The 25,610-nt window shown below is 46.3% G+C and overlaps 1 protein-coding gene and 1 non-coding gene across 4 annotated transcripts; both read left to right on the top strand.

Moving 5' to 3' along the window:
* Positions 1–2,802: 2,802 nt before the first annotated feature.
* On the top strand, positions 2,803–2,874 carry trnaw-cca (transfer RNA tryptophan (anticodon CCA)). Its single transcript has one exon. It is a non-coding gene; the product is annotated as a tRNA-Trp (tRNA).
* Positions 2,875–16,877: 14,003 nt separating this feature from the next.
* LOC132807522 (zinc finger protein 239-like) lies at positions 16,878–24,517 on the top strand. Of its 3 annotated transcripts, none has more exons than XM_060821624.1 (2): positions 16,878–16,961; positions 22,627–24,517. In XM_060821624.1, exon 2 carries the CDS (start codon positions 23,021–23,023, stop codon positions 23,918–23,920), a length of 900 nt encoding a protein of 299 aa, XP_060677607.1. In that variant the 5' UTR covers positions 16,878–16,961; positions 22,627–23,020; the 3' UTR covers positions 23,921–24,517. The 3 variants fall into 3 exon arrangements, with proteins under 3 accessions (XP_060677607.1, XP_060677609.1, XP_060677608.1); XM_060821626.1 differs by lacking the exon at positions 16,878–16,961 and adding an exon at positions 21,393–21,464; XM_060821625.1 differs by lacking the exon at positions 16,878–16,961 and adding an exon at positions 21,594–21,714.
* Positions 24,518–25,610: the final 1,093 nt, after the last annotated feature.

Raw genomic sequence — 25,610 nt, forward strand, 5'->3', positions numbered from 1 at the left:
ATATTGGTGTTCCAAGTGGTGAGACTGTGGCCTGAGGGGGGCTCCTGGTTTGAAGAGGAGGAGAACAGCAACAAGTGCCATTCTTAGATGTCACAGTAGAGCGAACAGTCAATGGGGAACTTCAAACTAGCGTCGACAGAAAAACAACACACGCAAACCAAATACTTAACCGCAGAAGCAATCATCCCAACACCCACAAACGAGTGAACAATCCCCACTCTCTCCGCGGAGCAGGTAAGGGCTGTTTGGCGGTGTCTGTTTGTAGATGCGGTTACGTTTGTTTCACGGTTTAAATTTAAATATCTTTTTCGAAAAAAGCGCGGAGCGGACCCGGAAGCTGGTGTAGCGCAAACTTACCTGGGTAGTTTTTTTTCCAATATAGGCGCGCTGTAGACCGGTTCGATTCCCGGTCAGGGAAGCAATTTTCAGCGGGTCTACAGGCTATCCATTCTTCTTAAATGCGCTGTATCGTTGTTTCCCGATCTTCGTCATTCCTGGGTGCTGCAGTGTGAAGTAGCTCGTTGAAATAGCATCCTGATGCAGATTTGTTTGCATGTGTTGGGATGATTGCTTCTGCAGCTAAAGTACTTGGTTCGCGTGTGTTGTTTCCTGTAGACGCTGTTTTGAATTTACCACTAACTGTTCGCTCTCCTGTGACATCTAGAACAGCAGCACTTTTTGTTGTTCTCCTCTTTTGTGAATTTTATGCCAGTAAGGAGATTGTTGATGGTGTTGTAGGTTTCCTCTAAGTTGTTTCACGTTGTGATGACAAAAGTGTCATCACTGTAGCCGACCCAAAGTTTGGGTTGGATCTTTGGAAGGGCTGTTTGTTCGAAACTCTGCATTATTGCTTCTGTTAGGAATCCTGATATTGGTGGTTTCATGGGCGGTCCGTCGATTTGTTTGTTAGTCTTGTTACTGAATAGGAAGTGGGAGCTAAGGCACAGCTCCACGAGCTTGACAGTGTTATCTTTGCTGATGAAGTTGGTGCTGTTTGGTGTTTGTGTCTTTGGTTCTTCAAGTAGTGTCTTCAGTTTTCTTTGTTCACGTTGATGTTAATGGATGTGAACAGGGCTTTATGCCAATGGACAGTATTATTCCATCCTCTTCTATCTTGTTGTCTTTGGTGTTCAAGAATTCTTGGATGGAGTAACTGGAGTGGCGTGAGTGTTCGACTTGGTGTTTTAGTCTTCAGTGGAGGTCTTTGACTAGTCTGTATATTGGTGTTCCAAGTGGTGAGACTGTGGCCTGAGGGGGGCTCCTGGTTTGAAGAGGAGGAGAACAGCAACAAAGTGCCATTCTTAGATGTCACAGTAGAGCGAACAGTCAATGGGGAACTTCAAACTAGCGTCGACAGAAAAACAACACACGCAAACCAAATACTTAACCGCAGAAGCAATCATTCCAACACCCACAAACGAGTGAACAATCCTCACTCTCTCCGCGGAGCAGGTAAGGGCTGTTTGCCGGTGTCTGTTTGTAGACGCGGTTACGTTTGTTTCACGGTTTAAATTTAAATATCTTTTTCGAAAAAAGCGCGGAGCGGACCCGGAAGCTGGTGTAGCGCAAACTTACCTGGGTAGTTTTTTTTCCAATATAGGCGCGCAGTAGAGGAACCCGAGGCACTACAGGGGTAGTGCCTCCCACCCGCCCTCCTCCTCTAACCTAATAACAAGACCCATTGTGGTAAGCAGGTCAGTGCTGCATTTTGCTTGTTCTATTCTTTAGACCTAGTTTTTTTTTGTGTACATCCACATTGTGAATTAGAAAATTTCCATGTACACACGTAACAAATTCCTCTATTTGGCGGTTAAGTAAATGGGCAGGAGTTATGCCTTGGGTTCACTCTTCCTTCATTCCCCCCAACCCTAACTCCACTCCCACCCCAACAGTCCAACGGCACTTTCCCCTTCAACTGCCGAATGTGTGACACCAACCCATTTACCTGCTCCCTCCTGACTATCGAAGGGCCCAAACTTATCTTCCAGGTGAAGTGGCACTTTACCTGCACTACCCACAACCCAGGCTACTGCATTTGCTGCTCACAATATGGGCTCATTTACATTGGGGAAACCGAAGCATTAACTGGGTGACTGCTGCACAGAACATCTACGTTCTGCCCGCAAAAAAAGACCCTGAGCTTCCAGTTGCCTGCCAATTCCACACCCCAACCTGTTCCCTGGCCAACATCTCTGTCTCAGGTTTGCTGTATTGTCCCAGCGAAGCCCAGCACCAGCAGAACGAAGCGCACCGGATATTACACTTGGGGACCATACATCCCTCCGGTCCCAATATCGAATTCAATAATTCTAGGAGTTGAAATCCATAGTATCCTCGTCCCTACCACACACACCAAGTCTTGTTATCACATAGTCTGTCATTACACACTACCTATTCTTGGCCACGAACAGTCTCCATTCACCCTCCCACGCAGATCGTTATCAACTCCCTTTCCTGTCCAACAGTTCTTCCCTCGCTTTGGGCTCTGTCCTGATCTATCATTTACTGCATCCGCCTTCCTCCCACAATATCTCCTGCATATAAACCAACGTTTTCCCAATCACCATCAGTTCTATGGAATGGTCACCGGCAACTACTGTTTGTTTTTTGTTTCTGATATACAGCATCCGCAGTTCTTTCAGCTTTTTATTGAGGTAGGGTTGGAAATTGTTTCGAGAAACAGAAGGAGAGGGGGAGAGACAGAACAGACATGAACTGTCGATCTCAGTTGTTACGCAGACGGAAAATCATTGTAGTGCGATCACTTCCCTTAAGCATGAATACAGCCCTCAAGCTACCCGTGAGCTTGTGGGGCAACGGTAGCGCGTCTGACTCCAGATCAGAAGGTTGTGTGTTCAAATCACGTCAGGCTCATTGAAATCAATTCTGGATACGTTTGGGGAAGGCGACTTACCAGAGGTAAGCAATGGCCTTTCAGGCCTCTGGCACGGAGCCTGTTCCTGTTGCTCAGAAGGGAAGGTTTAGATTAGATTACTTGCAGTGTGGAAACAGGCCTTCGGCCCAACGAGTCCACACTGAAGCACAACCTAGATTTACCCCTTACCTAACACTACGGGCAATTCACCTGACCCGCACATCTTTTGGACTGTGGGAGGAAACCGGAGCACCCGGAGGAAACCCACGCAGACACGGGGAGAACGTGCAAATTCCACACAGTCAGTCGCCTGAGTCGGGAATTGAACTCGGGTCTCAGGCGCTGTGAGGCAGCAGTGCCAGCCACTGTGCCACCGTGCCGCCCCCAAAATGCCCATATTACAGATTAGAAATTGATGGATATCACTTTCACAACATTATTTCCTGTTTCTAGGTCCCTCATGACTTGGAAAACTTCGGTTCTCCGAGGAGAGCTGTCCCAATTTTCCAATCTACCTTCATTGCTGACATTCCCCAAACACCGCACAGCTCACGCCAACCTGTTCGACACTATCTCCAACCATTTCACTGCCCTGTTTTCTGCCTTGTCCGTACTCCAGACAGCCCAACCTCATTTCACCAAGGTTGGAGAAGAGCAGAGCAATAGTTATTGGGGACTCGGGGCACAGATAGGCGGTTTTGTGGGGGCGAGAGAGACTCACGATTGGTATGTTGCCTCCCAGGTGCAAGGGTAAGTGACGTCTCTGATCGTGTTTTCCGGGTCCTGAAGGGGGAGAGGGAGCAGACCGAAGTCGTGGTCCACATTGGCACCAACGACATAGGTAGGAAGAGGGATGAGGATGTTAGGCAGGCTTTCAGGGAGCGAGGTTGGAAGCTCAGAGTTAGAACAAACAGAGTTGTTGTCTCTGGTTTGTTACCCGTGCCACGTGATAGCGAGTCGAGGAATAGTCAGAGAGAACAGTTAAGTGCGTGGTTACAGGGATGGTGCAGGAGGGAGGGATCCCGCTATCTGGATAACTGGGGTTCTTTCTGGGGAAGGTGGGACCTGTGTTGTGGTTCTGTTCGCCAAGCTGGAAATTTGTGTTGCAAACGTTTCGCCCCCTGTCTAGGTGACATCCTCAGTGCTTGGGAGCCTCCTGTGAAGCGCTTTTGTGATGTTTCCTCCGGAATTTATAATGGCTTTTCTCTGCCACTTCCGGTTGTCAGTTCCAGCTGTCCGCTGCAGTGGCCAGTATATTGGGCCCAGCTCCATGTGTTTGTTGATAGAATCTGTGGATGAGAGCCATGCCTCTAGGAATTCCCTGGCTGTTCTCTGTTTGGCTTGCCCTATAATAGTAGTGTTGTCCCAGTCGAATTCATGTTGCTTGTCATCGGCATGTGTGGCTACTAAGGATAGCTGGTCGTGTCGTTTCATGTCTAGTTGGTGTTCATGGATGCAGATCGTTAGCTGTCTTCCTGTTTGTCCTATGTAGTGTTTTGTGCAGTCCTTGCATGGGATTTTGTAAACTACATTGGTTTTGCTCATGCTGAGTATCGGGTCCTTCCTTCTGATGAGTTGTTGTCTGAGAGTGGCTGTTGGTTTGTGTGCTGTTATGAGTCCTAGTGGTCGCAGTAGTCTGGCTGTCAGTTCTGAAATGCTCCTTATGTATGGTAGTATGGCTAGTCCTTCGAGTTGCGGCATGTCCTCGTTCCGTTGTCTTTCCCTTAGGCATCTGTTGATGAAATTGCGCGGGTATCCGTTTTTGGCGAATACATTGTATAGGTGTTCTTCTTCCTCTTTTTGCAGTTCTGGTGTGCTGCAGTGTGTTGTGGCCCTTTTGAATAGTGTCCTGATGCAGCTTCGTTTGTGTGTGTTGGGGTGGTTGCTTTCATAATTCAGGACTTGGTCTGTGTGTGTTGCTTTCCTGTATACATTTGTGGTGAATTCTCCATTCGGTGTTCTCTGTACCATCACGTCTAGGAATGGGAGTTGGTTATCCTTTTCTTCCTCTCTCGTGAATCGGATTCCTGTGAGTGTGGCGTTGATGATCCGGTGTGTGTTCTCTATTTCTGTGTTCTTAATGATTACAAAGGTGTCATCCACATATCTGACCCAGAGTTTGAGTTGAATTTGCGGTAAGACTGTTTGTTCTAACCTTTGCATTACTGCTTCTGCTATGAGTCCAGAGATCGGTGGGCCCATGGGTGTTCCGTTGATTTGTTCATATATCTGGTTGTTGAATGTGAAGTGTGTTGTGAGGCACAGGTCCAGTAGTTTAAGTATGCCGTCTTTGTTGATAGGTTCAACGTCCTGTTGTCTGTTCTGTATGTCCAGCAGGTTGGCTATTGTTTTTTTAGGGTTTTGTCGATAGAGGTGAACAGTGCTGTTACATCGAATGAGACCATGGTATCTTCTTTGTCTATGTGTGTATTTCTGATGATGTCCAAGAATTCCTGTATTGATTGTATAAGAGTGTCTGAATCCGTTGATCAGGTGTTTCAGTTTCTGCTGTAGCTCTTTAGCCAGTTTGGTAGGTGTTGGTGTCTGCAAGTAGTTGTTGCGCTGTTTGGATGTACTCTGCTTTGTCCAGGATGACCGTCATTCTGCCTTTGTCTGTTGGTCGTATGATTATGTTCTTATCGTTTCTTAGTGATTTTAGTGCTTTTCCCTCCTTGGTGTTGAGGTTATGTGTTTGTCTTTTCCTTGTTATCAGAGGTACGATACTTTGTCTCACTGTTTGTTGTGTCTCTTCTGTCAGTCCATTGTTCCTGAGTGTGCATTCTAGTGCTGCTAGGAAGTCTGCTGTCTTGGCATCCCTGTGGTTGTAGTTGAGTCCCTTGGCCAGTATTATTCCTTCCGTGTCTGTGAGCTGTCTGTGGGAGAGGTTTTTAACCCAGGTGTGTGTTGTGGTGTCCTCTTCGTTGTGTGTTAGTTTGGCTATTTTTTCTTTTAGTGCCGTTTTTTTGCGGTGTGTGGTCCTGTTCTGTCCTATGGTGACGGCCTGTTCTATGGTCCGGGTCCATTCCTGATTGGTGGTTTTTGAAATTAACGATTTTTGGCGCGCAATTTCTTGTCTGTATTTTTCAAGTCTGTTGTGAGCGTCTGTAATCATTACCTGGATCACCCTGAGTCCTTTCTGTCTGGCTGTGTCCCTGGCTTGTGGATTGTTGACTGGTGGGACCTCTATAAACAGGGTGGTCTACACCTGAACCTGAGGGACACCAGTATCTTTGGGGGGAGGTTTGCTAGTGCTCTTTGTTGGGGGGGGGGGTTAAACTAACTCTGCAGGGGCATGGGAACCTAGTCTGTCACTTTAGGGTGTAGGACCTTGAGTGGTGGGAGGTTAGGAACATGGCATCAATCTCGAAGGAGGGTGCCTGTAAACTTGAAGGTGACTTGAAGTGTGTATACTTCAATGCGAGAAGTATATGAAATAAAGTAGGTGAACTTTCAGCATGGGTTGGTACCTGGGGTTTCGATTTTGTGGCTATTATGGAGACATGGGTAGAACAGGAACAGAATTGGCTGTTGCAGGTTCCAGTGTTTAAATGCTTTAGTAGGGTCAGAGGTGGGGGTAAAAGAGGGGGAGGTGTGGCATTGCTTGTCAAGGATAGTATGACAGTGGTGGAAAGGACGATGGATGAAGACTCGCCATCTGAGGTAGTTTGGGCTGAGGTAAGAAATAGGAAAGGTGAGGTCACCCTGCTAGGAGTTTTCTATAGGCCTCCTAATAGTCCTAGAGACATAGAAGAAAGGATTGCGAATATGATTCAGGAGAAGAGTGAAAGTAATAGGGTGATTGTTATCGGGGACTTTAACTTTCCAGATATTGACTGGGAAAGCTATAGCTCGAGTATGTTAGATGGGGCGGTGTTTGTCCAATGTGTGCAGGAGGGTTTCCTGACACAATATGTTGACAGACCAACAAGAGGTGAGGCCATACTGGATTTGGTTCTGGGTAACGAATCAGGCCAGGTGTTAGAATTGGAGTTAGGTGAGCACTTTGGGGACAGTGACCACAAATCGGTGACTTTTACTCTGGTGATGAAGAGGGATAAGTGTGCACTGCAGGGCAAGAGTTATAGCTGGGGGAAGGGAAATTATGATGCGGTGAGGCATGACTTAGGATGCGTGGCTTGGAAAAGTAGGCTTCAAGGGAAAGGCACAATCGACATGTGGAGCTTGTTCAAGGAGGGACTATTGAGTGTCCTTGATAAGTATGTACCTGTCAGGCAGGGAGGAAAGGGTCGTGTGAGAGAGCCGTGGTTTAATAATGAATTGGAATTCCTTGTTAAAGCAAAGAGGGCGGCCTATGTAAAGATGAGGCGTGAAGGTTCAATTGGGGTGATTGAGGGTTATAAAGTAGCCAGGGAGGATCTAAAGACAGAGCTAAGAGCAGCAAGGAGGGGACATGAAAAGTCCTTGGTTGGTAGGATTAGGGAAAACCCAAAGGCTTTCTACAGGTATGTCAGGAATAAAAGAATGACTAGGGTAGGAATAGGTCCAGTCAAGGATAATAGTGGGAAGTTGCGCGTGGAGGCTGAAGAGATTGGGGAGACAGTGAATGAATACTTTTCGTCAGTATTCACTCAGGAACACGACATTTTTGCCGATGTGAATATTGAGTCACAATTAATTAGAATGGATGGCTTTGAAGTATGTAGGGAAGAGGTATTGAAAATTCTGGAAAGGGTGAAAATAGATAAATCCCCTGGGCCTGCTGGCATTTATCCTAGGATTCTCTGGGAAGCAAGGGAGGAGATTGTAGAGCCATTGGCTTTGATTTTATGTCCTCATTGTCTACAGGAATAGTGCCAGAAGACTGGAGGATAGCAAAGGTGGTTCCCTTGTTCAAGAAGGGTAGTAGAGACAACCCTGGTCTTCCACTTGATATCCTTCAGAAAAATTAACAAAGTAAGTGTACTGTTAAATGAACATAGCATCGGCACCAAATTCCTGTAAACTGCCAGATGCCTTCTGATCACACGTTATCCAGGACACCAAAACTGAAAACTGTCATGCAGCCAGGCAGCCAGCCTTAAGAAGCACCTAAGTGAAGCTTTCCTCCATACACAATGACCTAGAACAAGATGCTGTCAAAGATGCTGCAAATGGAGCTGAATCAAGGACATGAAAATGAAATATCAAGGCCGCTTAAGAAAAGAAAGCCATTTAAGTTTCTGAATGACTTCCTTCCATTCTATTAAATGAAAAAGATGACAAGAAATATAGAATGTTATTAGTAGGTGAAACATATTAGCCATCAAACTTTTACAACAGTGAATAATATTAGATATACTCCAAATGAAGGAACATATATGAACTTTTTATACTAATGTGCTAATCCCTTAAATGCTGCTCAGTTCCATGAGAAACTACCCTTTTAATTGTGTACGTGAGGAAAAAAGCTATCGATTTCTAGGGTGCAAATTGTATTCAAATGAATGTGTCAAATTAAGGAAAAAAGTGAAAATACATTTAAGAGGGACAGAGAGCATCTGAGCACCTTTGCAGAGTCTTGTCCCTCCCTGGATTCACTGCAGTTGCAATAAGTGAACAGTTTCCCCCCATCTCTCCCTCCCAAGATGAAGAATGGAAAAGGGGAGACATTGCTTTGCTCCTCGGTGTTGTCTAGAGGAGGGAGTTTTACTCCGAAATTGAATGAAGATAGAGCTTCATTCCGGACTGCAACTTCCTTCCATTGTCCAACATGTGAGTACGGCACATTCTGAGGAGGGGAGGCTTGTCAGGATAGATATTAATAAAATGCTTCCTTGTCAGAGAATCTAGAACTGGATGACACAGATTGTAAATAAGGACTTTCCCATATCAGACAGAATGAGGAATTTATTCTCTCTTCTTTATTGCAATGCTCCCACACAGAAAGTAATAGCGACAGGCTCTTTGAATGTATTTAAGGCTGAACTGAACTGAATTTTGAGTGACAGGGAATGAAAGGTTATTGAGTACAGGTAGCAAATGAAGTTAACAGAACAGCAGGACATGCATGATCTTCTTAATTGGAAAGTAAGCCTGATGAATGGCAGTGGCAAGAGATTTAACACGTTTCATGTGTGAGTGGTCCTTCAAACAGTTGTCAAAGCTGGACAGAGACATGGATTCCCACATCATAGAGAAACCGTGGAAATACGAGGACTGTGGGAGGGAATTCAAAATTCCATATTTGCTTGAACGTCATTGCCATGATCACACTGGGGAGCAGCCTTTCGCCAGTTCCATGTGCAGCAAGGGCTTCATTCATTTATCCACCCTGGTGATCCACCGGTAGAGTTTCACGAGGAAAAGACCTTTCATCTGCTTCGTGTGTGGGAAGGAGTTCATTTATTTATCACCCTGGTGACCCACCAGCCGGCTCACACCGGAGAGAGGCCGTTCGCCTGCTCTAAGTGCATGAACGGATTAACCCAGTCATCCGCCTTGCTGATCCACCAATAGGTCCATACCAGGGAAGAGACCATCTTCCTGCTCTGTCTGCATGAAGGTATTCATTAATTTGTCTGCCCTGCTTATGCACCTTCGGGTTCACACCAGGGAGAGACTGTTCTCCTGCTCCATGTGCAGGAAGGGGTTCATTCACTTATCCACCCTGGTGACCCACCAGCAGGTTCACACCGGGGAGAGGTCATTCACTCGGTCCAAGTGTGGGAAGGGATCCACTAACTCCTCTGACCTGCAGACAAACCGGCACAGTCACACCAGGGAGAGGCTGTTCACCTGCTTCGTCTGTGGGAAAGCGTTTAGCCATTCATCCATCCTGCTGGCGCAAAGGTGCATCCACACTGAGGATGGACCGTTCTCCTGGTCTGTGTATGGTAAGGGATTCACAGATTATTCCAGTTGCAGAGACACCAGCGGGTTCACACTGGGGAAAGGCCTTTCACCTGCTCCACGTGCAGAAAGGGATTTGGTCAGTCATCCCATCTGCTCAGACACCAATCCAGTCACACCAAGCAGAGCACGTTTGGATTCTTTGTGTGTGTGACTTGTATTAGTATTCAAGAGGAAGGGAGTATTGCTGAGGCAGGACTGACTGCAGGTGGCGGTGCGTGGCTGATAGCATGGAGCAGAGGATCCGGAAAGAGAATTGTTGCTGAAGGTTTTGAATTTGTAGTGTGTACTGGGTATCCTGATCAGGTTCAAACTGTGTTGGGCTGAATGTGGTCCGGAGTCCATGTGAGATCAGATGGTTCCATAGGCAGTTCTGAGGAATAGCTGATTTTGATGAAGGGCTTCTGCCTGAACATCGATCCTGATGAAGGACATATGCCCAAAACATCGATTCTCCTGCTCCTGGGACGCTGCCTGACCTGCTGTCCTTTTCCAGCAACGCACTCTCGACTATTAATACTCAAGAGTGCTTACATTCACTGGTCAGTTGAGCACCTATTAAGACACACTTACTGTTTTGGAACATGCAGTGGAGTCGGGAGATGTATACCTGTCATGTTTGACTCTGTGAAGAAATCTATCCCATGGAAAGATTGGCTCCAGTTTGTCCCTTCCCCAGGAGGCTGTCAGGACGATAACATGGGAAACAGAGAATGCTTGTCCATTACTGAAGGTTGAACAAATTGGAACAATGAGAGTTTCTGATAATGTCTTACAATCCTGGTGGCTTTTGGAGGTATTTTTGAAATTGTCATGGTCTGTGTGGCCCACTGATGTTCCCAGAGTCTGAGCCAAACCACAAATGGTAGGATGGAGAAGGGAATGCAGACATGGGTTATATCCCTACCATAGAGTCATAGAACCTGACCGCATGGAAACAGACCTTTCCGTCCAACTCATCCATGCTGACCAGTTATCCCAAATTGGTGAGGCCACTTCTGAAATATTGTGTTCAATTCTGGCCTTCTTGCTTTCAGAAGGATATTAAAGTTGAAAGGTTTCAGAAAAGATGCACAAGGATGTTGCCAGGCCTGGAGAGTTTGAGCTCTAGGGAGAGTCATAGAGCCTTAGAAGCATGGAGATGTACATACGGAAACAGACCATTCATTCCAAATTGTCCATGCTGACTAGACATCCAAACCTAAACTAGTCCCATTTGCCAGCACTTGGCCCATATCTCTCGAACCCTTCCTATTCATACACCCATCCAGATGCCATTTTGAATGTTGTCATTGTAGCAGCCTCCACCACTTCCTTTAATAGCGCATTCCATACCTGCACCACCCTCTGCGTGAAAAAGTTGCCCCTTAGGTCGCTTTTCTCACCGTAAACTTATGCCTGCTAGTTCTGGACTCCCCCATCCAGGGGAAAAAAAACCTTGTCTATTTTCCCTATCCATGCCCCTCATGATTTTATAAACCTGTATAATGTCACCCCTCACCCTCTGACACTCCAGAGAAAGTAGCCCTATATTGGTCAGAGCATTGAGTATATGAATTGGGAGGTCTCTGTCCAATGGTCACTTACTGTTCCCTTCAATAATTCTATAATTGGAAGTATATGACATAGCTAAAGGACAAAAATACAACAGATAATTGTATTTGAATCTCAGAGGCTAGCACATTGAATATATCACCATTTAATAACACTCGATAGATCTCTGTCCCTTCTCAAGTTCCAGTCCTGATAAATGCCTTGCGGATCTGAAAGCCTTGAGAGACTGAGAGAATCTGAAACCCCTTCTATTTGATTCACTTCCTCTTTTTCCAGCTGCTATATTGAATAGTTTTACACCTTCCCCTCTCATTCCCCGTCTCCAAACCAGGATGACGAATGGAAAGGGGAGACATTGATTTGTTCATAGATGTTTCCCAGAGGGAGGGAGTTTCCCTCTGAAACTGGCCTCGACCCGCGTTGTGACGTTCACGATGGAGGGCGGGGCGTCCTGAAGGAGCCAATAGGAATCGCAGCGCCGACTGGTCATGTCGCTGTGTTCTAGGTCCTTTTGGTCCGTACGTCGCACAAAGACATGAACCATACTTGTCGACTGACCAATTGCAAACCCTGGAGAACCAGAAAGGAGTCTGGTCCTCCTGCCAATCAGAGCTCACCTATTGTCTAAATGAGCTCGGGAAGCTGCTACTACTTCTCTGAATGAAGATAGAGCTTCAGCCCAGACTGCAACTTCCTTCCTCTGTCCAACATCTGTGAGTACGGCACTTTCTTTCTACACCCTTCCCATCCTTTTCAATTTCTTTTCTCATTCTGGGGTTAAACTGATATCCCTGCCCTACCTAAGCTCCTCAGAGCACATCTCTGTTATGCTAATCCCAGTATACAGGTGTGTCAGACCGGTTCTGAAGCAGGTAAAACCAGGCCAGGTGGAGCCATTTCTGCTCTTCAAGACTGTTTTGAGCGCACTGACTCGTGGGTGTTCAGGGAGATGACAAATGATAGCGATTCCATCAATTTAGAGGAGTACATGGTGTCAGCTATTTCCTACGTTAGCAAGTGTATTGACGGTGTCATTTTGTCCAAGACCATCACTTCTTGCCCCAACCAGAAGCCATGAATGACTGCAAAGGTGTGTGCAGTGCTGAGGACCTGTGATTCTACCTTCATAGCAGATGACAAGGTGGGCCTAACAACAGTGAGGGCCAACCTGACCCGGGCGTCAAAGAGTCAAAATGTGCATACACACAAAAAATACACAGCCACTTTCAGGACAGCAGTGATAAACTGAGCGTGTGGAAGGCCATCCAGGCCATCATGACCCACCGAACAGCATTGTCTGGTTGTGCTGGTGGTGCCTCCCCACTGCTGGATGAGTTGAACAACTTTTTATGCATAGTTTGAGGCACAAAATTATGTGGCAGCGAGGAACTCCAACTTCCCAGACCCCCCAACCCACCTCCCAATTCAGTCTCTCACGACCAGATTGTGCAACAGTTTCTTCCTCCAAGCCATCTGACTCCTTAACACTGTATGATTGAACTCTTTTTCTATCTGAAATTTTTTGCACAACTTCGAATTGCTGCTAGAAAAATGTCTATTCTTTATCATTCTTTTATTATGCTGTAACTTGTGTGTTTTCTACTTCTGGTCCCTCGAAGTAGAGGAGATGACAGAAACATTGGAAGCTGGTGAGAGAGCGTTCTCAAAATTAATCCTGGGAATTGACGTGTTTGCAAATGATGCAATGTTGAGAAGCTTAGTTGAGCATTCGTTCGAGTTTTGAAGAATGAGAGGAGATCTTAATGAATAAATATCAGAATCTTAGTGGGCCTGAAAGGTTAGTTGCCAAAAAGGTAGTGTTCATTTGTGGGAGAGTCCAGAAGGAATAGCCTCTCATCTTAAGTGTTTGCATATTTATTATGGAGATGAGGTGGATATCTTCTCTCAGAGGGTAATGATTGACAGGGCTATTGAATTTCTATCACTAAGTAAAGTCAAGGCAGATGGTGGGCAGAATTTTAGTCAATAAGGGAATCAATAATAAGGCTTGAATGTGGGTTTTTGGATCATAATATTAGACATTATGGTAGTAAATGGTGGAGCAGATTCAATGGGCTGAATGGATTATTTTGGTCAAAGGTTTTATAAACATCCTGTGGGATCTTGACAGGGCAGATGTGGATAAAGTGCTTCAACCTATGCACGATATTCAGACCTAGGGTTCCACAGCAACCAGAATTGTCTGTTTTGAATTTCTATCCTGTGCAGATAGTGATGCTTCCTGTAATCTCCTTTTACAGGATATGAGAAAGGGAAGGAATTGCAGCCAGAAATATCAAAACAAGATCTGATAGAGACAATCATCATCAGCCTTTGAATCTCTCAGGATTTTTTATTTCTCTGTTGCCCTGTCTGCTTCTAAAGGTTTCAAACATCAGTGAGACTGAGGCACACAGACCTGAGTGAGAGTGTCCCAGTGAACTGACTGTGGGAAGAGCTCTAAGCGGATACACAGCCTGAAATAGCAACATCCCATTTGCAGTGACAAGAGACAGAACACATTCCATGTGTGAGTGGTCTTTCAACTGATTGTCAAACCTGGAGAGAGACCAGGACTTCCACGTGATGGAGAAACCATGGAAATGTGAGGATTGCAGGAAAGAATTCAAATTCCTGTGTCTGCTTGATTCCCATCATCGTGGCCACACCGGGGAGAGGCCATTCACCTGCTCAGTGTATGGGAAGGCATTCGCTCACCTATCCACCTAGTGACTCACCAGCGGGTTCACACTGGGGAGAAGCCATTAATTTGCTCAGTGTGTGAGAAGGTCTTCACCCATTCGACTTCTCTGCTAACTCACCAGCACATTCACACCAGTGAGAAGCCATTCTCCTGCTCTACCTGCAGGGAGCACAGATTCCTCCGCCCCGCAGATACACCAGTGTGTTCACACCGGGGAAAGACCATTTACCTGCTCAGTGTGTGGGAAGGCCTTCAGTCGGTCATCCCATCTGCTGAGACACCTCTTCAGCCACACTGAGTAGAGAGTTTTGAAATTCTTTATGTAGGTGTGACTTGCATTAGTATTCAAGATAGCACACATTTACTGGTCAGTTGAGCATCTATTAAGAGGCTCTTAACAATTTGGGACATGCAGTGACATCAGGAAGTATATACCTGAAATGTTTGACTCTTTGAAGAAATCTGAGTTGGAAAGTGTGGCACTATAAGAAGTACAGCAGGTCAGGCAGCATCCGAGGGGCAGGAGAGTTGATGTTTCGAGCATAAGCCCTACATTACATTCCAGTGCCATATATTTTGACCCTGAATTTCTAGTATCTGCAGTCCTCGCCTCCTCTGAGTCTGTGACGAAATCTGCCCCGTGTAAAATTGGCTCCACTTTCTCCCTTCCCAGTGAGACTGTCAGGATGATTACATGAGTAAAAGAGAGAGCTCTTCCAGTGCTGAAGGTTGGACAATTAAAATTAGGAAAAATAAAGTTTCTTACTGCGGCTACAATCCTGGTAGCTTATGTGAGAAATGCCTCAAGGTATTTGGACATTGTCAGAGTCTGGTGACCAACTGAGATCCATGGTTTGAACCACACAACAAGTGGCAGGATGGAGGGGGGAATGTAGACATGGGTTATGTCCCGACCATAGAGCCATAAAACTCCACTGCACAGAAACAGACCTTTCAGACCAACACGTCCATGCTGACCAGATATCCCAAATAATTGAGGCTATTTCTGGAATACTATGTTCAGCTCCAGTCTCTCTGCTTTGGGAAGGATTTAACACTTAAACGATTCAGAAAAAGTTGCCACGGTTGAAGGGTTTGAGGTCAAGAGAGAGGATGAATCGGCTGGGACTGGTTTTCTCTGAAGCCTCAGAAGTTGAGGGGTGACCTTATAGAGGTTAAAAAAATCATGAGTGGTATGGATAGGGTGAATACTGATGTTGCTTCCCCAGTGTGGGCGAGTCCATACCCCGCCCCCCCCCCCCCGCCCCACCGCCCCCGGATAAGGAATGGAAAGAGGGAGACAATGCTTTGTTCCCAGATGTTGCCCAGAGGGAGGGAGTCTCCCTTTGAAACAGGTAGATAAGATAATGAAGAACATGTTTGGTATGCCTTCCTTTTTTGGTCAGAGCATTCACTATAAGAGTTGGGAGGTCGTGTTGCGGCTGTACAGGACTTTGGTTAGGCCACTTTTGGAATATTGTGGACAATTCTGGTCTCCTTCCTATTGGAAGAATGTTATAAAACTTGAAATGATTCAGAAAAGATTTACAAGGATGTTCCCAAGGTTGGAGGATTTGAGCTATATTGAGAGGCCGAAAAGTCTGGGGCTGTTTTCCCTGGATCGTCGGAAGCTGAGGGGTGACATTATAGGGGATTATAAAATAAGGGGCATGGGTAGGATAGAAATATTGGAACACAGACTTTAACCTCATACTTTCAATGCATTATCTGAGCTGAGATGGCACCGATTGTTAGAGCTATCTTGAGAATGTAACTTTCGAAAAGTTGTGGGATTTACATATGAAGGAACCAAAACTAATGTAATCTTTTGAATTAGTGGGGGTAAAAGACATCTGATTCACTCATATCCTTTTTAGGGAAGGAAATTGCCATTGTGGGAAAGGATTCACTCAGTTGTCCTAGCTGCATTCTTTACCCAGTCTGGCCTACATGTGACTTCAGACCCATAGCAGTATGGTTGACTCTTGATTGTCCGTCCTCCCCCGAGGAGAAATTTACTTGAATGACAGCACGGTGGCTCAGTAGTTAGCACTGCTGCTTCACAGCACCAAAGTTCCACGTTCGATTCCAGCCTCGGGTGACTGTCAGTGTGGAATTTGCACGTTCTCCGTGTCTGCGTGGGTTTCCTCAGAGTGCTCCGGTTTCCTCCCACAGTACAAGAATGTGCATGTCAGGTTAATTGTCCATGTTAAATTGCCCATTGTGTTAGGTGCATTAGTCAGAGAGAAATGGATCTGGGTGGGTTACTCTTCGGAGGGTTGGTGTGGACTGGTTGGGCTGAAGGGCCTGTTTCCACACTGTAGGGAATTTAACTGATCTAGCCATATCCGAACTTAACATATCCCTCTAAACCCTTCCTATTCAGACTCCTATTAAACATTGTAAATGCACCAGCCTCCACCACTTCGCCTGGCAGTTCATTCCGTACACACACCACCCTCTGTGCGAAAAAGTTGCCTCTTCGGACCATTTTAAATCTTTCTCCCTTCACCTTAAACCGATGCCCTCTAGTTTACAACTTCATCTGCCCTGGTGAAAAGACTTACAAAAGTTGAGCAGCCAGACAAAACGCAAAAAGAATAAAACGTCGAGCCACCGGGAAAAATAAAATTGTGGCTCCAGCCGTTTTTTCCTCCTTTTGGCCTTTCGATTCTTTACATCTGTCAGTAACAGTGGTCACCAAAGCGCACACTGCGCATGTTCCGAGGTGTCAGCGAGGAAAGCGCATGCTCACCCGTGTCAGCAAAGTAGTACGCATGCTCCTCGAAGTCCGAAGAACGGCACGCGACTTCCTGTAGATAGACCAATGGTAAAGCCTGGAGGACCGGATGGAGATTGGTCCTCCTGCCAGTTAGAGCACCCTGATTGTCTGAATGCAGAAGGAGGAGCATAAGCTTTTGTCGCTGCTGTGAAGATTGAGCTTCACCCCAGATTGTAACTTCCTTCTGTCTAACGTCTGTGAGTACAGCACTTTCTTTTCTCACCCCCTTTTCCATTTAGTTTTCATTTTGGTGTTCAATTATAGTCATAGAGATGGACAGTACGGAAACAGGCCCTTCGGTCCAACTCGTCCATGTCGGCCAGATATTGCAACCTAATCTAGTCCTGCTTGCCAGCACCCAGCCGATATCCCTGTTCATGTAGTGTTGATTTGCAGCAGCTGAAAGGAAAGGGAGTGATTCTCTGGGGTGCAGACAGACTCTGGAAATGTTGGACAAGGTCAGTGTCACAGTTGGCAAACACATGGCAAATGCAGTACCTCAATGTGAAGCTATAGCCTTTGTTGTGGCAAAAAAAAGCAGAAAAGAGGTGCGTTTTTAAATGTAATACATTGGGATGTGGAGAAGGTGAGGATTGCAGAATCTGAAGATCAGAGTCGCAGTGTGGCATCGGAAAAGTACAGCTGGTCAGGCAGCATGAGAGTTGATGTTTTGGGCACAAGCCCTTCATCAAGGATGATGTGTAGATGTACAATGGGACCTCAGTGTCCTTCTGCACCAGTCACTGCCAGTTGTCAGACAGGTGCAGCAAGCAATCAGCAAGGCAATTGGTATATTAGCAAGAGGAATTGAGTTCAGAAGTGGGGATGTCTTCCTGCAGTTAGGGGGTCATTGAACGTATTCACTGCTGAGTTCATCTGATATTTTGAACAACAATGAAATGGATGTTTATGGGGAATGTCAAGAAAATGGTTTCAAGACCAGTATAGAACTGTTACAGTGTCAGGCAGCACAGAAACAGCCCCTTCAGTCCAACTAGTCCATGCTGACTATGTTCTCAAACTAAACTAGTCCCACCCGCCAGTATTTGGTCCATATCCTCTGAATCTTTCCTATTCAGATACTTATCCAAATGTCCTTTAAATGCTATAACTGCACCTGCATCCACCACTTCCTCTGAACATTCATTCCACACATGAACCACTCTCTGTGTAAAATGAAAAATAGTGTCCCTCATGTCTTTCAAATCTTTCTCCTCTCTCCTTCAAAATTTGCTCCCTCATCTTGAAACACCCACCCAAGGGAAAGGACACCTGCCATTCACGTTAGCTATATCGGTCATGATTTAATCAACCTCAGTAAGGTCACCTCTTAACCTCCTATATTCCACTGAAAAATGTCCCAGCCTATCCACCAAAATGTAGGTATTTTCATATCCAGTTATGATCGGTGCAATACTGGTTCAGGCTAGAAAGACCAAATGTCTTAGTCCTGCTCCAATTCTCACCCTCTGTGTCCAGGACAGCAAGAGACCATAAGACATAGGAGCTGATATTAGACCATTCTGCTGATAGCACACAATCGCAGCTGATAAGTTTCTCAGCCCCATTCTACGGCTTTCTCCCCATAACCCTTGATCCCCTTGATACTCAAGAACCTGTCTACCTCCATCTTAAATATTCTCAATGACCTGTCCTTTACAAGCTGCTGTGACAATGAATTCCAAAGATTCACCACTTTCTGGTTGAAGAAGTTTCTCCTTATCTCTGTTCCAAAAGGCCTTCCCTTTACTCTAAGGCTGTGCCTTCAGGTTCTTGTCTCTCCTACCAATGGAAACATCTTCCCAATGTCCAGTCTGTCCAGGCCATTCAGTATTCTGTATGTTTCAATTAGAGTGTGGGTCTGTGTATCAGCATGAACCAGATCCTTCAGGATGAGATGCAGCAGGAATTAGGTTCAGCAAAGTGAGAATGGAGGGAGTGTGTGGGATGGAGATTTTCAGCTTCGAGGCAATAAGAGAGGAAAGAGAGTTTGCTATAAATGGGAATTGAGCAGATGGGTCATTGGGCCGAGGAGTGGGAGATGGAGTTTAATTCTGACAAATGTGAGGAGTTGCATTTTGGTCAAGCAATCCAGGCAGAACTGACACAGTTAAGGGGAGTGTTGCTGAACAAAGACCTTGGAGTGCAGGTTAATAATTCCTTGAAAGTGGAGTCTTGGGTAGCTAGGATAGTAAAGAAGGCGTTTGGTATGCTTTCCTTTATTGGTCAGAACATTGAGTATGGGAGTTGGGTGTTCATGTGGCCGCTGTACACGAAATTGGTTGGGCCACTTTTGGAACACTGCATTCAATTCTGGTCTCCTTGATATAGGAAAGATGTTGTGAAACTTTGAAAGAGGTTTGAAAAGATTTACAAGGCTGTTGCCAGAGTTGGAGGGTTTGACCTACTGGGAGAGGCAGAATAGGCCAGGGATATTTTCCCTGGAGCATCAGAGACTGAGGGGTGACCTTATTGACGTTTGTAACGGGCATGAATAGGGTGAATACCCAAGATCTTTACCCCAGGATGGTGCGGTCCAAAACTAGACGGTGCATATTTGAGGTGAGAGAAGAATGATTCACAAGTGTGGTTGTGAAGACTGGACTTTCAGAGCAGCTGTCAAAGATGTTTTGCCCTGACTGGGAGCAGAAGTTGTAACAGTGAAATCTTTCATTTAAGAGCAAACAACTGAGTGAGTCTGTCTATCCCAGATTTTGGTGGAAAGTGGGAATTCGTTGCTGTTGGGTGAGACTAGACCTCAAGATTAGGGGGAGTAGCTTTCAAACAAAGATGAGGAGGAACTATTTTTCCTGGAGAGTAGCAAATCTATGGAATTCTCTGCCCAGTGAAGCAGTAGAGGCCACTTCAGTATATTCAAGACACAGTTGGATGGGTTATTGCATGGTTGGTGAATTAAGGGTAGCTTTGACAATGCAGGGAGGAGGAATAGCGATGGTGAACCGATCAGCCATGATCTTAATGAATGGCAGAGTAGGCCTGACAGGACAAATGGCCTACTCCTGCTTTTATTACTATGGAACTATAACCCTGCATTTCCCATGGCTAACCCAGCTTCAGGATGACAAGGATTGTATCCTTAATATTGAGGGGTTAGTCAAATGGGAAGCTAGGTAAAGGTCGAGGGTTGGCACTGCTAATCAAAGCATTGATCCCAGGGTAGTCTGGTGTCAGCTCAGATTTCAGGTCCTGATTTCTCTCTCCTCTGTTGATCTCCCTGTTCGCTAAGAATAAGATGTCGGTCTGTCAGCTCTGCTGGATTTCTGCTGAAGCTTTGACACCCATTTTACACCATTTGGAACAACAAAACATTGAAGTCAATTGAGACCCAACCCACCATCTCAACCTGTCAACCATTCAGATACAGTGTTGTCAGAGCAGGGAATCAAACAAGAAAAACGAAACAAAATTAGAAATAAATAGATACTTGTGCTTAATGTTTTTCACTAATAAGTAAACCAGAATAGGGTTCTCCCAGGTTTCTTATAGTGCCCTATTTTGAGGAATTCTGTCCCTTACATATACTATTAGTACCCAGCTATAAATTACAACAACATTTACAACCACAGAAATAAAGCATCTGTTATCTCAATGTCTGTGTGATATGCAGCACAGAAATAGACTTTTTATTTCTCTCGTGCGTGTGTGTGTAGACACAAGTCCATGGCAGTGAATTTGTGTTTGCAGCATTATATTTGCCGATACATTCTATTTTGCTCCTAAAATGAACAATCTCCAGGCAATCAATACATGTAGTATTATGTAAATTCAACTTTGAAAATAGAACCAGCCTGACTCAAGGTTAGGATAGACAGGCTCTGATCTCACATCTTTCATGTATTGTCTGAGCTGAAATAGAGTCATAGAGATGTACAGCACAGAAACTAACCCTGCGATCCAACTTGTCCATGCTGACTAGATATCCCAACCTATCTAGTCCCACCTTCCCACACCCAGCCCATATCCCTCCAAACCCTTGCTATTCATATATTCCATCCAGATCCCTTTCAAAAGTTGCAATTGTACTAGCCTCCACCTCTTCCTCTTGCAGCTCATTCCGTACACATACCACCCTCTTTGTGAAAAGTTTGCCCTTAGGTCTCTTTTATATCTTTCCCCTCTCACCCTAAACCTATGCCTTCTAGTTCTGCCCTCCGGTTCGGGTGGATTAGTCAGAGGGTGACTGTAGAGGAATGGGTGTGGACTCGTTGGGCCGAATTGCTTGCTTCCACACTATGGGGATTTGTTGAAGGGAAGAGATTTTCCCAACTGTGCAGGGCAGCGCAGGTCCTGCGGCGGCCGTCTGGAGCGGGCGGAATGCGGGTCAGTCTGACACCGACCGCAGCAGGCGCAGTGAGGGCCAGCCAGATGCCGTCCGACCGCAGCAGGCGCAGTGAGGGTCAGCCGGACGCCGGCTGTCTGGAGTAGGCGCAGTGAGGGCCAGCCGGATGCTGTCCATCCGGAGCAGGCGCAGTAAGGGTCAGCCGGACGCTGGCCGTCTGGAGTAGGCGCAGTGAGGGCCAGCCGGATGCCGTCCGTCCGGAGCAGGCGCAGTGAGGGTCAGCCGGACGCCGGCTGTCTGGAGTAGGCGCAGTGAGGACCAGCCGGATGCTGTCCATCCGGAGCAGGCGCAGTAAGGGTCAGCCGGATGCTGCCGTCCCTCCGGAGCAGGTGTAATGCAGGTCAGTCCCACGCCGGCGTCCGGAGCCGGTGCAGTGCGGGGGCTGAGTGTTGGCCTGGGTCCGTCCTTGTGAATCACTATTGATGTCACAACGCGGAAGTGGCCCTGTCAGTTTCAGAGTGAAACTCTTTCCGTCTGGGCAACTCTTCATCCTGGGGGCAAGAGAGAGAAGGGAGGGACCTTTGTTCACTTGAGCAACTGGAGTGAATCCAGGGAGGGAGCAAACTCAAGTGTGAATCTTAATTGCTCGGGTGAGTGAAGATGGAAGTATAGGATGGGGTTGTTTTCCCTAGTGCGGCAGAGTCTGAGGGGTGACCTTAAAATCATCAGTGATGTGGATCGGGTAAATAGACGAGGTCTTTTACCTGGGACGGGGAGTCCAGGACGAGATAGTACCAAGGTTTAGGGTGAGGGTGGGTGGGGTGGACATTTAAAAGCATAAGAAGGGGCAAATTTTTCACACAGATTCTGGTGCATGTTTGGAATGAGTTGCTAGAGGAAGTGATGGAGGTTGGTACAATTCCAGCATGTAAAAGACACCTGGATGGGTGTATGAATAGAAAGGGTTCAGAGGCTTATGGGCCAAGTGCTGGCAAATGCAACTCAATTAATTTAGGATATCTGGAAGAGTTTGGCTGAAGGCTCTGTTTCTGTGCTGTATATCTCTATGACTCTGGCTTGCCACTAATGTTTGCCACATCTGTATGTTCAGTTTCTCTCTGGTGTCAGTGTTAATGCCTTGATGTCTCATTTTGTTCCCCTCTTCCTGGGGGGCGTTAACCATTTCGTGTCTGGTTGTTCCTCAAGAAGCTGCATGGCGGGTTAACCCTGAATTAACATTTTTGTTTGCTTCCCAAAATTAGACCTGCTCGCTCTCAGCAGCATCCCAATGTCGTGGAAGATATTAGCTTTCAGCTGGAGTCATCCAAACTTCAGAGAGATGTCAGTCTTGATATTTTTGCTTCTCTGCCCCTGTAAGATCCTGAATCAGTACCTTCAGGAGAATTAGTTAGAATGGAGTGAAAACAGAGGGAGGGAGTGGGATGGTGCTTTCAATTTTGTGGAATAGTAAAAGAAAATAATATTCTGCAGAAAGTAGAATTGCTTGTTCTGAGTTTCTACTCTGGACTGACAGTGATGACATTTATAATCTCTTTTCACAGAGTATTTGAAGATAGAAGTTTCAAATCAACAAATGAAGGACTTCTGCCCAAAACATCAACACTCCTGCTCCTCAGATGCTGCCTGACCTGATGTGCTTTTCCAGCACACTTCTCGACTCACTGTACAGCATCTGCAATCCTTGCTTTGACATCAATATCTGACAGTCACTCAATCCATCAGGACCTCAGCAATTTTCAACTTAGATTCTGTGAGAAGGAGCAAAGCTTTTTGGTTCCTGTTTCAGTACATTTTCAGCATCAGTGGGACTGGATGAGAGACCCGACTGTTGAACCGCACTGAGTGTGGAGCATGGATGAGTGATACGGCCTGGAACGAGGAATTCACGGCGGGGAGGGGCTATACACATGTTTGTGTGCAGGTGAAGCTTTGGCCATGGAGAATCCCGAGGAATCTCGCCCTGTGGAGAAACCGTGGAAGTGTGGCGACTGTGGAAAAGGCTTCCGTGTCCCGTCTGCCCTGGAGACTCATCAGCGCAGTCACACCAGGGAGAGGCCATTCTCCTGCACAGAGTGCAGAAAGGGTTTTACCCAGGCCTCCACCCTGCTGAGGCACCAGCAGGTCCACACGGGGGAGAGGCCATTCTCCTGCCCCGAGTGCAGGAAGGGTTTTACCCAGGCTTCCTCCATGCTGAGGCACCAGCGGCGCCATACGGGGGAGAGGCCATTCAGGTGCCCTGAGTGTGGGAAGGGCTTTACCCGGGCCTCCATCCTGCTGACTCACCAGCGGGTCCACACTGGAGAGAGGCCATTCCCCTGCCCAGAATGCGGGAAGGCCTTCAGCAATTCCTCCCACCTTCTGATCCACCGGCGTGTCCACACGCGGGAGAGGCCCTTCAGCTGTCCCGAGTGTGGGAAGAGATTCAGTCAAGTGGGCACCTTGCGGAAGCACCAGCTGCTCCATGCTGGGGAGAGGCCCTTCAGCTGCCCCGAGTGCTGGAAAGCTTTCAGCGATTCCTCTGCCCTGCTGAGGCATCAGCTAGTCCATACCGGGGAGTGGCCTTTCAGGTCCCCCGAGTGCGGGAAGGGCTTTAGCGATTCCTCTAATCTCCAGACCCACCGGCGGGTCCACACGGGGGAGAGACCCTTCAGTTGTCCCGAGTGCGGGAAGGCCTTCAGCGATTCCTCTAATCTTCAGACCCACCGGCGGGTTCACACGGGGGAGAGGCCCTTCAGTTGCCTCAAGTGCAGGAAGGCCTTTACCTGCTCCTCCCTCCTGCGGAGGCACCAGCGAGTTCATTTGTCATCGCAGGGGTTTGAAGGAACGATGGCCTAGTGCCATTATCAACTGGACTCACAACCGAGTTCCGGCAAATCCTGCCACGGAAGATGGCGGAATTGGAATTCGGTCAGAAACCTGGAGTTCAGTATTTAACGATGAAACCATTTTTGGTGGTGAAGAAAACCAAAACTCAGGAATTCCTGAAGAAGGACTCATGTCCGAAATGTCGACTCTCCTGCTCCTTGGATGCTGCCTGAACTGTTGCGCTTTTCCAGCAACATGTTTTCAGCTCTGGTCTCCAGCATCTGCAGTCCTCACTTTTTCCAGTTACAAAGGGATAACTAGGTGCTGACCAATAGTAAAGAACGTGGGAGGAAGTGTGTGGGTTTTGACCTTGAGCTGTTTAAAAACATATCAGTTACTTTTTTCTATGCCATTTTGCTGAGGGGATCTGAAGCTGTAACAAACTTGGGTCACAATAAAGGTTACCTGAACTTACCATCGGGCTCAGACTCACATTGAAAGCTGTGAGCTCCAAGTGATTTTTGTTTTAAAGCTGCTCATTTCTTTCAGCTTCACTAAGTTTCCAATGTTGTGTATCAGATGGAGCAGTGAATGAGGAGCTTGTATCATTAAAAATTGTAAATTTTTCAGGAGTGCAGGTACTGTATCATTTCATCAGCATTGTAACGTTTACTGGCAGCACTGGGAGGTGTGGGATGCGTTCGCTAGAAACTGTTTTGAGGAGCCGGTCTTGGACTGGGGTGGATAAAGTTAAAAATCACGCAACACCAGGTTATAGTCCAACACATTTATTTGAAAGCACTAGCTTTCGGAGCGCTGCTCCATCATCAGGTAGCTGTGGAGCAGGATCATAACACACAGATTTTATAGGAAAGGATCACAGAGTCATGCAACTGATAGGCTATATTGAACAAACATAGATTGCTGTTAAGTCTTTCATCTTTTCGAATGGGTTGCAGGTTTCCTTAATGTATAAATTCCAGAATTTCTTTTAAGTTACAATCTCATGATGACATAAGGTTTTATAAAAATAGGTGACTTCTCAGCTCAGACAATGCATGTCAGATGTGAGGTTTGAGTCTGTCTGTATCCCAATCTTGAATCAGAGTGGTATCATTTCTAAAGTAGGAATTTATAAAATACTACATGGATTGGCTGCCTGCATTAACTGTCTGCAAATTATGTGCTTTTTGAGCAAAATTGCATGTATCTGCAAATGTAATTCTGCAAATGCAAATTCACCCCATAGATTTTATATATATCTGTGTATGCATGCATGTGACCTTGTGCATCAGAGTGCGTGTACCATGCTTCGTAAAGTGTGGGTGTGTTGGAGTATAAGCCTCAGGAGTGGAGAGTGTTGGGGTGTGTGTATGTCTGACAGTGTGTGTTTGAGAGGTATGGATAAAAGTGAGAGTTTGCATTTTGCTAAAACAAAGCAGTGCAGGACTTGTACAGTTAATGGGAGAGCCCTGGGTTGTATTGTGGAACAGAGAGATCTGGGGGTGTTCAGGTACATCGTAGTTTGAAAGTTGCACCATTGGTAGACTGGGTGGCTAAGAAGGCATTTAGCACACTTGCCTTCATTGTTCACACCATTGAGTATAGGAGTTGGGACATAATGTTGAGGTTATACAGGATGATGGTGAGGCCACTATTGGAGTACTGAGTACAGTTTGTCCTGTTATAGGAAGAATACTATTGGAGAGGGTTCGGAAAA

The sequence above is a fragment of the Hemiscyllium ocellatum genome (assembly GCF_020745735.1).
Source record: "Hemiscyllium ocellatum isolate sHemOce1 chromosome 27 unlocalized genomic scaffold, sHemOce1.pat.X.cur. SUPER_27_unloc_18, whole genome shotgun sequence".
NCBI classification, from domain to species: domain Eukaryota; kingdom Metazoa; phylum Chordata; class Chondrichthyes; order Orectolobiformes; family Hemiscylliidae; genus Hemiscyllium; species Hemiscyllium ocellatum.

Excerpts from the sequence above, each read along its gene's own strand:
- LOC132807522 (XM_060821624.1), top strand. The coding sequence starts at position 23,021 with ATGGAGAATCCCGAGGAATCTCGCCCTGTGGAGAAACCGTGGAAGTGT.